At 38.1% G+C, this 15,893-nt stretch overlaps 1 protein-coding gene across 1 annotated transcript in view; it reads left to right on the top strand.

Annotated features, from left to right (window-relative positions):
* The first annotated feature begins 3,666 nt into the window (after window positions 1-3,666).
* The window catches only part of LOC141333051 (protein NLRC3-like), a 355,331-nt gene continuing 343,104 nt past the window's right edge, over window positions 3,667-15,893 (top strand). Inside the window, exons 1-3 of the mRNA XM_073837995.1 lie at window positions 3,667-3,730; window positions 3,814-3,933; window positions 4,357-4,404. Coding sequence (XP_073694096.1) covers window positions 3,667-3,730; window positions 3,814-3,933; window positions 4,357-4,404 — 232 coding nt within the window. The remainder of the gene's footprint in view (window positions 3,731-3,813; window positions 3,934-4,356; window positions 4,405-15,893) is intronic.

Genomic DNA, 15,893 nt, shown 5'->3' with positions numbered 1-15,893 from the left:
ACGTACAGCAATGATGTTGCATGCGCCCAATTTATAGAAGTCATTGCATCAAGCCATGAGGTGTTCAGTTTGAAGCCCTTAAAACACTTAATTTAGATTTTCTTTTTAGTTAATTATCTTAATATTTTTTAAGTTTAAATTTCAGCTCAGTAAAGCACTGTAAGCACCAACACTTTTTCAGTAAGTTGCCTTTCTTGTAGAAATGTGCTTCAAATAAAGAAATTTATAATGACCAGACTAGATAATCATTTACAAATGAATATTGCCTATATGGACAGGGATACAATTTTTTTTTTAAAAATTAAAAAAGTTAAGTTGTAAAACTGCTGTATTAAATGTGATGCAGTTGAAAATTTGGGTGCACCTAACTTTTGTGCTGGTGCACCTAAGAAAAAAAGTTAGGCGCACCAGTGCAAAAAGTTAGTCTAGAGCCCTGCATTACAACGAGAACACATTTGAAACCGGTCAACTCCTTAGTCCAAATGTTCAAAACATTGCTAATGCAGAGAATAGTGAATTATTATAAATTAATATTAATATAAATTATTAGTTTCAGTCTGTTTTAGATTATGCAGTGTTTAGTGAATTAAGAAAATTAAATAATAAACGCTAAACTATTGTACTACATAGCGTTTGTCATTGCCATGTCTGCAGTAAACATGTCAAAACGTTCTCAAAAATAATCATATTTGTTTTGTTAAAACTATTTATGTGCAATTACCCTATATATATATAATAATAACAATTTATAAAATAACTTGTCATACAAAAAATGGCACACAGGTTACACACATACCATTGTCTTGAGTAAATTGTACCAATGTGAATTGTGACTGGTTGCACAAGTGCTGTAATAATTTAATGCTGGGAATTTTGCTGTAATAAGAGGTGGATATACTGTGAAATTACATAAAATCTGAAAGCACATCAGAAAATCTGAAACATCAGGAAAGCATTTTTTTTTTAAGTTTAAACTAAAATATTATTGCAGCCATATAGCCTATGAATAAATAAAAATCCATATTTTAAATAAAGAAAATGTCAGGCCTGGAGAGCTAGTGTCCTGCAGACTTCAGTTCAACACCTTTCTTCAGTGCCTCTGGTTTAGTTTTCAGCATGTTCTCTACATCCTGGTATGAGTCGCTGGTGTAATATTCAGCTCCATTAGCAGCGACTACAGCGTCTACTTTCAGCAGGAACTCCACAACCTGACTGCGACCCTCCATGTCTTTATTATTGAATATCCTCCTTCACAGCGACTCAGGATTTCTTTCAGAGCCTCGTTGGCTTTAGTGAATTCTTCAATAGGTTTGTTCAGTTGATTCCCATGAGTGAAGAGGATGACTGTGTGTTTATCTGCTTCTTCTCCAAATATGGCTCTGATCTTCTCCACCGAGAGTCTCTCTTCTTCAGTGAACGTGTCCAGTGTAATGACCAGGATGATGGTGAGAGGTGCAGCTGCCAACATGTTTATACTCTTACTGTTCTTCAGTTTCAGAAGATCCTCCTCTGAAATGTCAGTGTGGGTACCAGCACATGTTGATATACCTGGAAATGAGAAAGCTGATTAAATGACAAAAGAAGCACTTAAATTGAACTCTCACAATCTTTAGCTGTTTTGCGCTATTTTCATGTTCCGGGTCTAAAAACCACATTGTGCTGATGTCAGAGTGTGTGACGTGGAAATGGACTATAGACAGAGCCAGTGTTGGGGTTTACTTTGCCCATTTATTCATTAAAAGCTCTCCTGTCCCCATGTTGAGAGAAATTGTGAGTAAGATGTTACTTTAGTTCTGAAGAAACAGATACAGTACTGCTCAAAATGAATAAAAACTGTGAAATTCAATGCAAACCTGCAAAAACTAACTGTTAAATAATACAAATATCCATTATGTATGTTAAGTTTGTGAAGGATGGCCACTGTTAGGAAACCTGTTGATCAGTCTGCATAACGGTGATGTAAAATATGTATTTTAGGTATGGAAATGACTGATTTGAGTTTTGATATTTGGGATATGGTCACTGTGCTACTTTGGGGGATTTTTAACCCCCTCAAACCCAACATCCCCCCGTCTACATCCTGCCCCCACTGTCCTCTTAGTTTGAAAACTAAAATATGGTCACCCTACCTGAACAGATCTTCTGTAACAAACTGATTGTTATCCTGTTTTCAGGACAGGAACAGGAAGAGCAGCAGCAGCACAGCTCCACTTCTGATTTGTGATCAACACTCTACTGGTAAGACTATAACACTGCTGACCCCTAGTGGTTAGGGCTAGTACTGGAAAACACAAATACATTCTATCTCCACAGTATGGATCAATTCAGTTGAATTAATTGAATTCAATACTATGTTGAAAACCAATGACTTCTTATCCGGCTTTGCTGGACTGCCTTGTGGGCATAAAGTGACTGTCAGATAACTTCCTCCAGCGCAATAATGACAAAACTGAAATAAAATGTTCTATGATCCAGGTAAAGGTATTTTCATTTGTTTTAAAACTGTGAGGAGTTAGTTAGAATTGATTCAGGATCCACTATTTGTCAAAAACATAAAACATGGTGAAATACATGGCAGCACAGTTTGCCTTTAATGGAAATAATGTTTAAAGATCATATTTTTAAAAAGCTGTCAATGACTGGCAGAAGCAGCTGCCAAATAAAGGCTAAATAAAAGGCTTTTGCTTTCGCATAGAAACTAGCAGCTTTTCACTGAATAAATCAACAGCATCAGCTAACCTTCAACATATTTTACACCAAACAATACTTTTGGGTTTAACTTTTTTAGTTTACCACAGAAAAAAAAGCCATTTTATAAGAGAAGTCAGTGACTTTTTTGCAATAAATGGGATTCAGCTGCCAGCACTTCTCAAACGGTGACTGACATCAAGGCTGTACTGTGATTGGTTAATAAAGAGTTAGCTGGTATGCTTTCTCCAATAGTAATCAATACAGACCCTCTCATCTCCCCTTAGTAAGACAATCTCTAACAAAGCCTTCTTTCTTGGAGTATACGTTTGGGCGGCATTATGCAAATATTCCCACAAAGGGTTAGTTGGTTACAGCCTCATTCACTATTCCCTCACTCATTCTTGAGAAGTGGAACACAAAAGATTTAGTTTGATCTCAGAACAGTACATCTGCTGTGCAACTGCCATGGTAACAAGATAACTTCTCAAAACTGTTAAACAATTAGTTGTTTAAACATCTGAACAAATCATTTAAAAATGACCAGAAAATGTATGATCTGGATACAAACTAACTGTATGCTGGTCACCTGACAGAGAGAACGAAAACTAATGAATTCAGACGCTGATGAACACCTGCTGTTAACAAGCAGATTCACTGAAGAAAAGAGAAACAGCACAAGACAAACACAGCATGCTGAAGTAGCAGACGTTTAGCAAGTTCTCCTATTCATTGTATTATTTTGTTATTGTTTTGCCTGATTATAGTAAACAAAACCCATATTATTTTTTACCTTTAAATATAGTCAATAATATCCACACAGAGACATTTAATAACTCATATTTACTGCTGCTGTATTTAATTTACTCGTTCATTTTCGTAGAGTTGCTTATTTATTTCTGTAAAGTGTCTGGTGACATTGCAGTGATTAAAAACCTTTTTTCTTCCTGTCCAACAGCAGCGAGTCGGTGAAGGACGATGGCATCTGTTGAGCAGCATAGTGACACACAAGATGAGCTGGAAGATAAAAAACACAAGGAAGGTAATGAAGAACAGAATATCAGTGATGGTGAAGTTGTCTGTCTATATGTTGAAATGTAATGAATCTCTCTGTCTGTGTTCCAGATCAGCTGAGCAGCAGTGTTAATATGAATGCTCAGACAGGAGGAACTGTAAATGCTCCTGTACTCACTGGAAACACCATCACCGGCCCAGTGTATTTCAACATGATCCCTGCAGGACACGGTACTGTGACTGTGACTGAGACACTGATTATTAGCCCGCAGTGGAATAATGCTGAGTGATTGTAAACCATTTCTTATAAAAGTTGACCTAAGAATTAGATTCCTCTTCCTCATCAGTTCAGTAATAAATGTTTCTCAGTCCGTCTCAGTCATCAATGGTTTGCACAGATGTGTGAAGAACCGTCACATGAACACAATCGTGTCCTAAATCTTCAGTCTTTATTTCTCTCTTACTGTCTTACTCATTTACACAGTTGGAAATATCAAATATGGAATATAACCTTGAACCAAGAAAAGCAATAATGCATCACTTGAAAAATAACTTCTCATGTTCTCACGCAGACATACTACAGTATTTTCATTTGTGTATCTGTGTATTTTGTCACACATTTTTTACTTCTGTCTTTTCTCTCTCTCCGCACAGAGCCACAAAAAAGCTCAAAGACAGCAGAGAAAAACACAGAAGAACAAGGTGCAGTCTCATCAGTCGTATTCAAAACTATGTTTTTTCATCATTTTTTTTTTTTTACTGCATAAGTCAGAGTTGTGAGTGTATTACCAATTCTCTTTAAATCAAGTCATTTCAATTGGTGGCCTTCTTTTAAATGCCTCTCGTTCAGCTGTTTCAGTCATGCAAGTGCAGCTTCTGTGTGTCTGAATGAGCAAACATCACATTCTGCAAAACTGTTCTCCAGGCTTATGACTAAATTTAATACATAATTAAATCTGACAACTGTCTCATAATTAGTACTTTCTTATGCTCAGATAGCATTAAAAAAGCTTATTTTTCAGCCTAGATTGGTCATTGCACAAACACAGTCCTGAGAGCATCTGTCCAGCTAGGAATGGTTTTGTTCCGGTAATATTAGTTCCCATTTATTTAGGAGTATTCTCCTGAAAGGTAGAATAACATTCTCAAAACATTATACAAATGTTTCATGATTTATTTATTAGAACATTATCCACTAACATTTTAATAAAGATTTAAGTGGGAATCTTCCTATTGGACATTGGATGTGAACTGCATTACCAGGTTTACTTATTATAAACCAGATTGACTTTATTTGCTAATGCTAATGATTAGATGAGAACAGATAATTAGAACGCTACATGCTGATATTTAGTCTAATCTACCCAGCCAGCAATGACATGTGGGGCCCAGATGAGGGCTTCATGGGTGGCAAATGTGGGCCCCATTATGGGCTTGCACCCGGGATTCACATTGGGGCCAGCCGTGGAAGCCCAGACTTACTAAGTGGGACCTGTAAGGGTACTGCATGGGTCTTAACTGGGCAATTCATGCCAAACCCATTTGGGCTCCACTTGCCCAAAGAATGGGTTTGGACCCGGGATCCACATGGGGGCCAGTCAACGCCCAGGAGGTCCAGGCCGTTTAATTAAATATATGTTTACCTTAAAACTATTAGAAAATATTTCCTGATAATTCACTCACCCCCATGTAATCCAAGATGTTCATATCTTTCTTTCTTTAAGTCGAAAAGAAAGTAAAGTTTTTGAGGAAAAGATTTCAGGATTTTTCTCCATACAGTGGACTTCAGTGGGATTAAGGTCAAGGATAAAGGTTTCAAAATTTCAATACAGCTTTCAAAGGGCTTTACAAGTTCCCAGTGACCCTTATTCCTTGGGTGGGATGATGTAGAGCCCTTTGAAGCTGCATTGACAATTAAATTTGGACCTTCAACCTATTGGCTCCCGTCGAAATATGGAGAAAAATCCTGGAATGTTTTCCTCAAAAACCTTTTTGACAGAAAAAGAGACAGACACGAGCATCTTGAATGACGGAGGGGTGAGTAAATTATCAGCAGGAAATATGTGTATCAGAATTGAACTAGTCCTTTAGAACTGAATAAATACAAAACCAATACATCTACAAAATTGTCAAGATTAACAATTTTATTAGCTTCAGATGTAAATTTAGATTATTGAATTTTTCATTACAAGTTATTCAGAGCTCAGAAGTGAAATTTAACTGAAAATGCATTTCTATTTCATCCACATCATTTTATTTTAATCCACCAGTGTTGGGCAGTAGCGTCGCTACAAGTAGTGACGCTACTAGCTTAACTACATTTCTCAGTAGCGTGGTGGTAGCGTCGCTGTTTTCTGAATCAAATAGCTTTTCAGTAGCTAAGCTATTATTTTGATCAAGTAACGCGGTAGCGTCAACAAAAGCTACAAGCTATATATTGTTCTATACTTTAAGCTCAAATCGGAAATATAACTGCTACGGATCACTGATCCTGGGTCAGTAAGCGACGCCACCGCCACTAAACCTCGTGATGCCATTGGCTCATTAAACTGTCAGTCAAACCGTATTATTCCTCCCGCCTCTCTCGTGAATGAAGTGCGGCACGCAGTTTGAAGCATCTCAGCGTGTTTGCAGACTTGAGGTAAATAAAGAAGTGTTGATTGAAAGTACATTTATAAAGGCTAATGTTTTTTTTTTTTTTTTTTTTGCATTCGAAGATATGAGAAAAGTGTGTCTTAGTCTAGCACTGGTTGTCGAGACTTTTGTTGTCGATATTTTAGCTAAATGTCAGAAAAAAACTGAGCGCCCACATAGCAACAGAAAACTGTATAATCTGCAATGCTAGTGATGGGCGCCTTGATTTTAGTATTTGAAGCAGGCTAGTGCTCTGGGAAGATCTCAAACTCAGAAGTACAAGATGGGCAGAGAGTGGGTATCAAATTCATGGCGAAAGGCAAAATATTTCGGTTCGTTAGTAAAAACAAACAAACAAAAAACGTCCAGGTTCCATAGCAAAATAAGAATGAAACCGTGTTCTAGTCTAAACGAATTATAATAATCTTTGCTAATATTCTGAATACTTCAAACTGCTTTGGACTTTGCAGTAGCAAATTATGCCTTTACTATGACCAACATGACAGAATATGATATTCAGCTGTTTGGTCGCGCTGGTGTCTTAACGTGTCTTACGCGCACACTATGTTCATTTGAAAAATAAAACACAGTCACCCAAAAGTTACACTAGTCAATTTAAATAGTGTGTATAACATGCAGTTCAGCATGACCACCGGTCCTGTGGCACATTTTTGCTCATCATGATATTTTCCGTCGACGTGCATGAAGTACAAAGCTTACCCAATGCATAATAATTTTGCTTCAAATACATTGCAGATATGGAAACATTTGTATTTGTGGCAAGAGAGGTAGTCTACATAAGCCCATCTTTACTTTCACATTTAATTTGTTTTGGATTGTTTAGGCAAATTTATTTATTTATTTATTTCATCATTGTTCTGTTCTGAATAAGATTAAAGTTAAAGGATTTGTTGTGGAGTGAGGGAAATAATGTCATAACATTATGCTGTAGGCCTGTTTATTTCAGAATATAATAATGTGACTTATAGGCCTAGCCGGTCTGTCGGTTAAATTTTTACGTTAATGCATTTTACCTTCTGCAAACGAAAATAGCCGCTTGATTCGGTTATATTCTTACTGTCAGTTAACAAATTTACAATAGAATTTAGCTTTGCTTCCCAGATAGTAACAGAGTCTGGGCCAAATCTGGCTTACATTCCACACTTGTCTTTTATTCACAGTCTTGACTGCAAAAGTTTGTGATTTGTTTTTATTTTTGTATTTGTTATGTACTATAGATTCTGACAATTAAAAAAATCAGGCTCCTGTATTCATGAAATCAATCACTATCTTTGTTCAAACACGGCAGTAAATTAAAGTGCTGTTTTTGTGCGGTCTGTCATATTTTAGTAGCTATATACAACAAATCTACAGCGCTTCCTTTAGGCTATTTATTACGAAGCTGTCAACACTGTAAACTCTGACGACATGCAATCAGTTGACGAACACCCATCCATATATAGACTATGTTATTCAATAATATGTATAAAATTATTTTATTTACAAATTTTGTGTTTTCCCTGTTTTATTCGTTTAATATTTTGAGACTGGTGCCATTGCTTTTTTGTTTTTATTTTTTTCAAGAAAGAATTCAACCCCCCAGAATATGAGATAAATCCAGCCCTGTACATGATACAGATTTTTGTTGCCAAATTGGTTTGGAAGAGTGGTTGAATAAACAATTAAACTGAACTTGCATGCCTGTATGACTGACAATTTAATTGATCACTGAGAGAGCACTGACTTTATGTTGGTTCAATAGAAAAATGAAATTTTAAAAAATAGCTTAGATGTAGTGAACTACTTTTGCCATGATGCTGTAGCTTAGCTTGCTACATTACCAAAGGCTGTAGCTTTAGTGTAGTTAAGCTTCATTTAATGAAGAGTAACTGTTAGCTTAGCTCACTACATTTTCCAAGTAGCTTGCCCATCACTGTAATCCACAATATTCTACTGACTCCCATGGGCTCCATATACAGTGGTGTCCAAAATTATTAGAACACTAGTATTTTTACCAGCTAAAAATGATTTTAATTCAGTCATGTCTATCTTTTGCTGTAGTGTTTCAATGGGTAATTTATTTTATATTTCTAAACATTAATTTTGCCATTAAATGTAATAATCCAGTAAGATTTTTGTTTGACAACAGCCAGTGCTCCAGAGATCTGATCTTATCATCATCCATTCTGCACAGAATGACAGGAACAAACAAGAAACAGAACAAACTGAGACAGATTAAATCTAGAAGAACTGTGGCAACGTCTCCAAGATGCTTCAAGAGACCCACCTGCAAACCTGAAAAACTATCCGCAAGTGCCCTTAGTGCAAAAGCTGCTTTAAACACAAGATGATGGTCACACCAAATGTTGATTTAATTTAGTTAAAAGAATTTAATTGATAAAGAAAACATTTATGATATTTTTATCAACATTCTCATTTTACAGAATTTGTACACAAGTGCTTAAAACTTTTAACAGTACTGCTTTGCTGGTAGGTTTCTTTAAGCATCTTGGAGATGTTGCCACAGTTTTTCTGGATTTAGATGATGAGATTAGACCTCTGTGTGAAGCACTGTTTGTTTTCATACTCCTTGTGTCACTGATTACTAAAATTAATGGCAAAATGAAGGCTTGGAAATGTAAACTGATATTTCATACTCACACACTATAGCACATGAAATAAATAAGTTTAAAGCATTAGTTAAGGTAGTTTAAATACTATTGCTCTAATAATTTTGGGCACCACTGTAGCTCTGATAATTAATGTAGTGTGATAATAAGTAAAGCCGAAACATACAACAAAAGGTCCATGACTCTGCACCAGAAGTGACAGACACACCAGATAAAGAGCAGTCCTCCGCCAAATGGCCTGCAATCAGCTGAATCAGCTGGGGGTAAAAAACAAAACAAAAACTAATGTAAAACAAATTTAAAAATACTATGAACATTCCTTTAAACATAAATTAATGTTAGTGTGTCTTGATGTTAAAAAATGAATACTTCCTCTGTAGATCATGTAGTAGAAGATTTTCATTCCCAAAACATCAGGATCATAAGGGGGAAACACACACACAAGCAATCAATTAAATTAAAATTAGTTTGTTTGATAAGACATTATCTACTTACTGACAGACAAGGGCTTGCGGAAATGTACTCACCAGCTCCAAACCAAATCTGCACAGCTGATCCACAATCCTGGTTTACATCTAGTATTCTTCTCCATGGAGTCCAATGATCATGCTTTCAGGTCCTCTCTCTGTCAGATGAGTTCACATAACAGTGTTCTCAGGTTACTCATTTTGAAGATCTGTCACATTTTGTGAGTTTGATCTTAAAACTAGCATGGGTGCACGATATGACCATATCATTTCACAATTAGTGTAAGTGCTGATAACATTTGTCTTTTGTTTTGTATTGTGATTTGGATTTCCGGGGGTTTGCTCACATGGGTGTGTGCAGGTGTATATTAACTTGATTGTGTTTCCTGTATGGGAAATTAGTGGAGAGGGGGTGAGTAGCGGGGAGCGCTCACTTTCTGTTGACCGTTTAAATGTTTTAATCGTATATTTGTTTGTTTATCGTGTTAATAAATCTTCAAAGAAAATGCAAATGAAAGAAAACGCGTCACGGATGTATCTCTTCTACTTAGCCTCTCAGCGGCTATATGCTGTCGCTATACTATAGTCAACAGAAAAGGTTTTGGACTTTGGACGCAATTTGGAAACGGCTTCCTGGCACATCGTATGTCACTTCATCACTTCTTATTGAGCTGCAAATGGAGTGGAGTACACACGCACGCAACGGCTGAAGAAAGAGGTATGTCTGCGGTTTAAAGGATGATGCTTGCTGTTGTTGTGGAAGACGCGGTGATAGCCGCTACGTTGAATGAAGCGTTGGACTAAACGCAGTGTGCGTTACTCTGCTATGGTATGCTCGTTCATTCATTGTTGGTCTTGTGCGCGCTGAGTGCGGCGCTGTTTGGAATTGAGACACAGTTGTTGCGTTTGAGAATGAACTTGGAGGACACGGAACACGTTGCTGATGGCGGCAAACGTGAGCATAAGCCCACGGCAAAAGCCATGGCGGCTAAAATTGAAGCCTTGCAAAGGGATCGTAAGAGTAAAGTGAATAAAGTGAAGAATGTGATCGTGTCCATGAAAGAGCTGATGGCATGTGATGACAATGCGTCGGAAGTGTGTTCAATGTTGAAAATGATAAAAATGCTGATGGACGATGCATCTAGGTTACATGGAAATGTGTTACCTTTACTACCTTTTGAGGAACAAACCAAACAAAACGAATGGTTTGATTCAGTTTCTAAGTACTACAATGGCTTCGTGAAGGATGTCGAACAGTGGATCGCTGAGACTGGGAAGTTGTGTGGCACAAATGTTTCAGGTGCTCGAGCGATGAATGGAGGTTCTGTTGAAGATGATGAAAATGCCCGTATTGCAACTTCTGATTCTCTTGAGTCCAGGCTTGTGGAACCACATGCAACATCTCAATATATTTGTGAATCTGATATTTCACCTTCTGTTGAAGTTGTGTCCACAACACACAATACTCAACTTCCTGATGTACATCTACAGACTGGAATGGACTTGGGTGATTTTGAAAATGAAGTTCAACCAGTGGACAGTGTTTCAAATATAAGTAGTAAAAGATCTAAAGCATCATCTCATGGATCTCGATCCAGTCGATCTTCTATTTCCTCCACTCGTCTTAAGGCGGAGGCAGAATTGGCTGCTTTATTGGCTTCTCAACAAATGCTGCAAAGGAAACATGCATTGGAGGAGCAAGAGGAAAAGTTGAGGAGAAAGAAGGAAAGTCTGGAGTTGGAAACAAAATTAGCAGTGTCAATGGCAAAGGTGAAGGTGTATAAAGATGTGGAATTGGAATCACATGCATCGGTTCACAGAATTGTGTCCAAGCCTCTCCAATTTGATGCAGAGCCATGGGCACCATCAGTTAGTGTTCAAACACAGTCCATGCCAATATCTTGTGTGTCACATGTTGGTGATCCACAAGAGGTTTCAAGCAGTCTTCAATCCCAGTTTGTACAGCAACAGCAACAATCAACAAGATCTAAAACAAAACTTTCACAATCTTTGGTACCTAATGTGGCATCATCAGATAATCAAAATGCTGGATATGTTCATGGTTCAAGCCAAAATGATCAGAGCTGCCCAAACATACTTAAGCTTATTGATAAGCAAAATGAGATCGCTACCTTGTTGGTTAAACAACAAAGCTTGTCTTTACTTCCACCTAGAGAAATTCCATATTTTGATGGAGATCCATTGCGCTTTCATGAGTTCATGCGCTCATTTGAAGAGGTGGTTGAAAAGAAAGCAGACAGCCCAGGGGATTGCCTACATTTTTTGGAGCAATACACACAAGGACAACCGAAAGAGCTTGTTCAAAGTTGCCAGCACATGATCTCTTCACAAGGTTATCAAAGAGCTAAGACCTTACTTAAGGAAAACTTTGGCAATGAAGTGAAAATAGCTTCATCTTATATGGAAAAGGCTCTTTCGTGGAAACCTATAAAATCCGAAGATGCTAGGGCTCTACAAGATTATGGTCTTTTCTTAAGGAGATGTTGTAATGCTATGCATGATGTTCATTATATGAATGAGCTGAATTTCACTACTAACATGCAAGTTATCCTTTCAAAGCTTCCTTATAAACTAAAAGATAAATGGAGATTTGTTGCGTATGATCTAAAGGAGCGAGGCCACAGTCAGATCACCTTTTTTGACATCGTGGACTTTATTGAGAGGCAAGTGAAAATTCTCACTGATCCTGTGTTTGGCAATATTCAGGAAACTTTACCTGCTGGAGGTAGGAAGATGAGCTCCAGAACAATTCAGTCAAAACCTAGAAGCAGTTTTGCTACCACTATCTCTTCTACACCACATGTAAAAGAATATAGTAAGAGATCTTCAGGAGGAATTTGTCTTTTCTGTAATGGAGAACACATGCTGGATGAGTGTCATACACTTGACAGGAAAGATCACAAAGAAAAGATGAAGTTTTTGAAGATAAAAGGAGTTTGTTTTGGCTGTTTACATGCAGGGCACATCAGCCGTGATTGCAAAAGGAGAAGTACCTGTAACGTATGTGGTCTCAAACATCCAAGCCTTCTACACATTTATCCTCATGAGAATGAAGACACTATGGTTAAGAGAGAATCTAAATCTAAGGCGGCAGTACATGGTGCTGTAGTTTCTCTTCAAACTAGTGGTCTTACTGGGGCTGGTAAGGACATTTGTGCATTGTCTATTGTTCCAGTTTATGTTAAGTCAAAAAAGGGTAACAATGTTGTGATGACCTATGCTTTTCTTGATTCTGGGAGCTCTGCTTCATTCTGTACGGAAAGTTTAATGAACAAGCTCAATCTCACTGGAAAGAAAGTAAATATTCTGCTCAGGACAATGAGTCAGGATAAATCTGTTGGTAGCTATGTTTTGAAAGACTTGGAAGTTTCTGGGCTGAATCAAGAATATTACTGTGCCCTGCCAGAAGTGTATACCCAAAAGACTATGCCTGTGAGCACAGCAAATATTGCCTCTCAGAAAGATCTTGAAAGATGGCCTTATTTGAGTCATGTATGCTTGCCAGCGATTAATGCTGATATTGAACTTTTGATCGGAGCTAATGTTCCAGAAGCGTTGGAGCCTTGGCAGATTGTACGTAGCCAGGACAGTGGTCCATATGCCATACGAACAATGTTTGGGTGGACAGTTAATGGACCACTCAAAGGAGTAAGCATGGTCAATGAAGCTGATGATGGTAATGACGCTGACCGACTTTCTGTGACTGTGAATAGGATTGCTGTAATGAGATTGGAAAAGTTGTGGAAGCAGCAGTTTAAGACTGATTTTCCAGAGACCGTACATGAAGAACAGTTAGCAATGTCAAAGGAAGACTCTCAATTTATGGATTTTATGTCCCATTCAGCAAAACTAATCAATGGTCATTATTACGTTGGCCTGCCATTCAGAAATGTTGAAGTGGTAATGCCAATGAATAGGAGAATCGCAGAGCAACGTGTCTTAAGCCTTCAAAAGAGGTATAAGCTGAATCCTTCCTTTCATGCAGAGTATACAGCCTTCATGGAGGATGTTATCCGGAAGGGCTATGCAGAAAAGGTACCCTTGGCAGAACTGGAGAGATGTGATGGGCGTCTGTGGTATATACCCCATCATGGTGTATATCATCCCAAAAAACACAAAATCAGAGTTGTGTTCGATTGTGGAGCTTCTTTTCAGGGTACCTCATTGAATAGCATGCTTCTGCCAGGTCCTAATTTAACCAGTTCACTGGTGAGTGTCCTTTTAAGATTTAGACTTGAACATGTTGCCATGATGGCCGACATTGAATCCATGTTCCATCAAGTCAGAGTTCATCCAGAGGACTGTGATGTTTTGAGATTCTTGTGGTGGCCAGAAGGTAACATAAACAACCGTCTAGAGGAATACAGAATGGTAGTCCATTTATTTGGTGCAACATCCTCTCCAAGTTGTTCAAATTTTGCATTGAGGAAATGTGCAACAGATCAAAAGGATCAGTTTGATTCCCGGACACTAGATGTTGTTTTCAATAACTTCTACGTAGATGACTGTCTCGTTTCAGTTTCTTCTGAAGCAGACGCCGTGCAACTGTACAAGGATCTCACTAGTATTTGTGCTAAAGGAGGATTTAAGTTGACAAAATGGACAAGTAATAGCCGTGTTGTATTGGCTGCGATATCTGAGAAAGACAGAGAGACAAAGGTAAAGGATCTGGATTTGGATCAAGATGCGTTGCCACTAGAAAGAGCGTTGGGAGTGCAATGGTGTGCTGAATCAGACGCCTTTCAGTTCAAAGTTGTGGTTAAAACCCGACCTTTTACTAGGAGAGGAATTCTCTCAGTAGTTAGTTCCATTTATGATCCTTTGGGATTTCTGTCACCTGTGGTTTTGTCTGCTAAGAGGATATTGCAAGATCTATGTAGAGAAGGAATAGGATGGGACAACGTTATTCCTCCTGTATATGTTCGAAGTTGGATGAACTGGTTAGAGGATCTTTATCGCTTGGAGAGTTTTCAGGTTAGAAGATGTTTAAAACCTGATGGGTTTGGAGAAGTAACTTCTGCCCAGATGCATCATTTCTCAGATGCAAGCGAGCAGGGATATGGTGTGGTATCCTATTTGCTGCTTCATAATAAACAACAACTGGTACATTCTACTCTTCTGGTAAGCAAGGCAAGAGTTACTCCATTAAAACCCATTACAATACCTCGCCTGGAACTTACAGCTGCTACATTGGCTAGTCGCATCGATAAGATCTGGAGGAAAGAACTCAAGATGCCCTTTCAGGATTCAGTATTTTGGACAGATAGCACTTCAGTGCTTAAATATATTCGAAATAAGACCTCGAGATTTAAGTGCTTTGTGGCTCACAGAGTGTCTGAAATTCTGAAAGTTTCGGATGTAACCCAGTGGAGATATGTGAACTCTTCAAGCAATCCAGCGGATTTGGTATCTAGAGGAATGAAAGTTGATGCATTCCTGAAGAATGAGACTTGGATATCTGGTCCCACATTCCTTGTTCGACCACCGGAAGAGTGGCCAAAGGATCCAACTGATGGAGACTTAATATTGTCTGCCGATCCTGAGATCAAAAGAATTGCTCTGGTAAATATGGTTGAGGTCAAAGAAGAATCTGACTCTGTATCCCGTCTCATTAATTACTTCTCCACTTGGGTTCGATTAAAGAAAGCTGTAGCATGGATCCTTCGTTTGAAGAAAATCCTAATGGATCTTAGCAAGGAAAGGAAACGACTGCAGGCTTCTCTTGTTTGTTCTGGTGCAGATCCATACCAACAGGGGAAAATTGTTAACAAGGAAATGCGGAAGTTTAAATCCACTCTGTGTAAGGACTTGCTTTCAGTAGAAGAATTGGAAAAGACTGAAATGGAAATCATTCGATTCTGTCAAAAGAAGAAATTTGTTGAGGAGTTGACTAGTCTACGAAGGGAGGGAGTGGTTAAACAAAATAGTCCTCTTTATAGTCTTAATCCAATTCTTCAGTCTGACATTGTTAAGGTTGGTGGACGTCTTGGGAAGGCATTGATACCTGAAGAATCTAAACATCCGATCATATTAGCTAAAGACTGGCATATTTCTAATTTGATTCTGCACCAAATTCATGAAGAGGTAGGACATAATGGACGGAATTACATGCTGACTGCCCTTCGAAAGCGATATTGGATTCCTGGAGCTAGTGTAGCCATAAGAAGAATTCTAGCAAAATGTGTAGTGTGCAGAAGGTTTCATGGAATTGCTGGCCATCAGCAAATGGCTGATTTACCTCAAGATCGAGTTGCACCAGATAAACCACCCTTTACACATGTTGGTGTAGACTGTTTTGGCCCTTTTGAGATCAAACGAGGAAGAACCATCATAAAGCGTTATGGGGTTATCTTTACATGCTTAGCCATCAGGGCTGTTCATATTGAAACGGTCGCATCTTTAGAGACTGATTCATTTATTCATGCACTAAGACGTTTCA

The sequence above is a fragment of the Garra rufa genome, chromosome 4 (assembly GCF_049309525.1).
Source record: "Garra rufa chromosome 4, GarRuf1.0, whole genome shotgun sequence".
Taxonomy (NCBI): Eukaryota; Metazoa; Chordata; class Actinopteri; order Cypriniformes; family Cyprinidae; genus Garra; species Garra rufa.
This window is presented reverse-complemented; position numbering and strand designations above follow the sequence as displayed.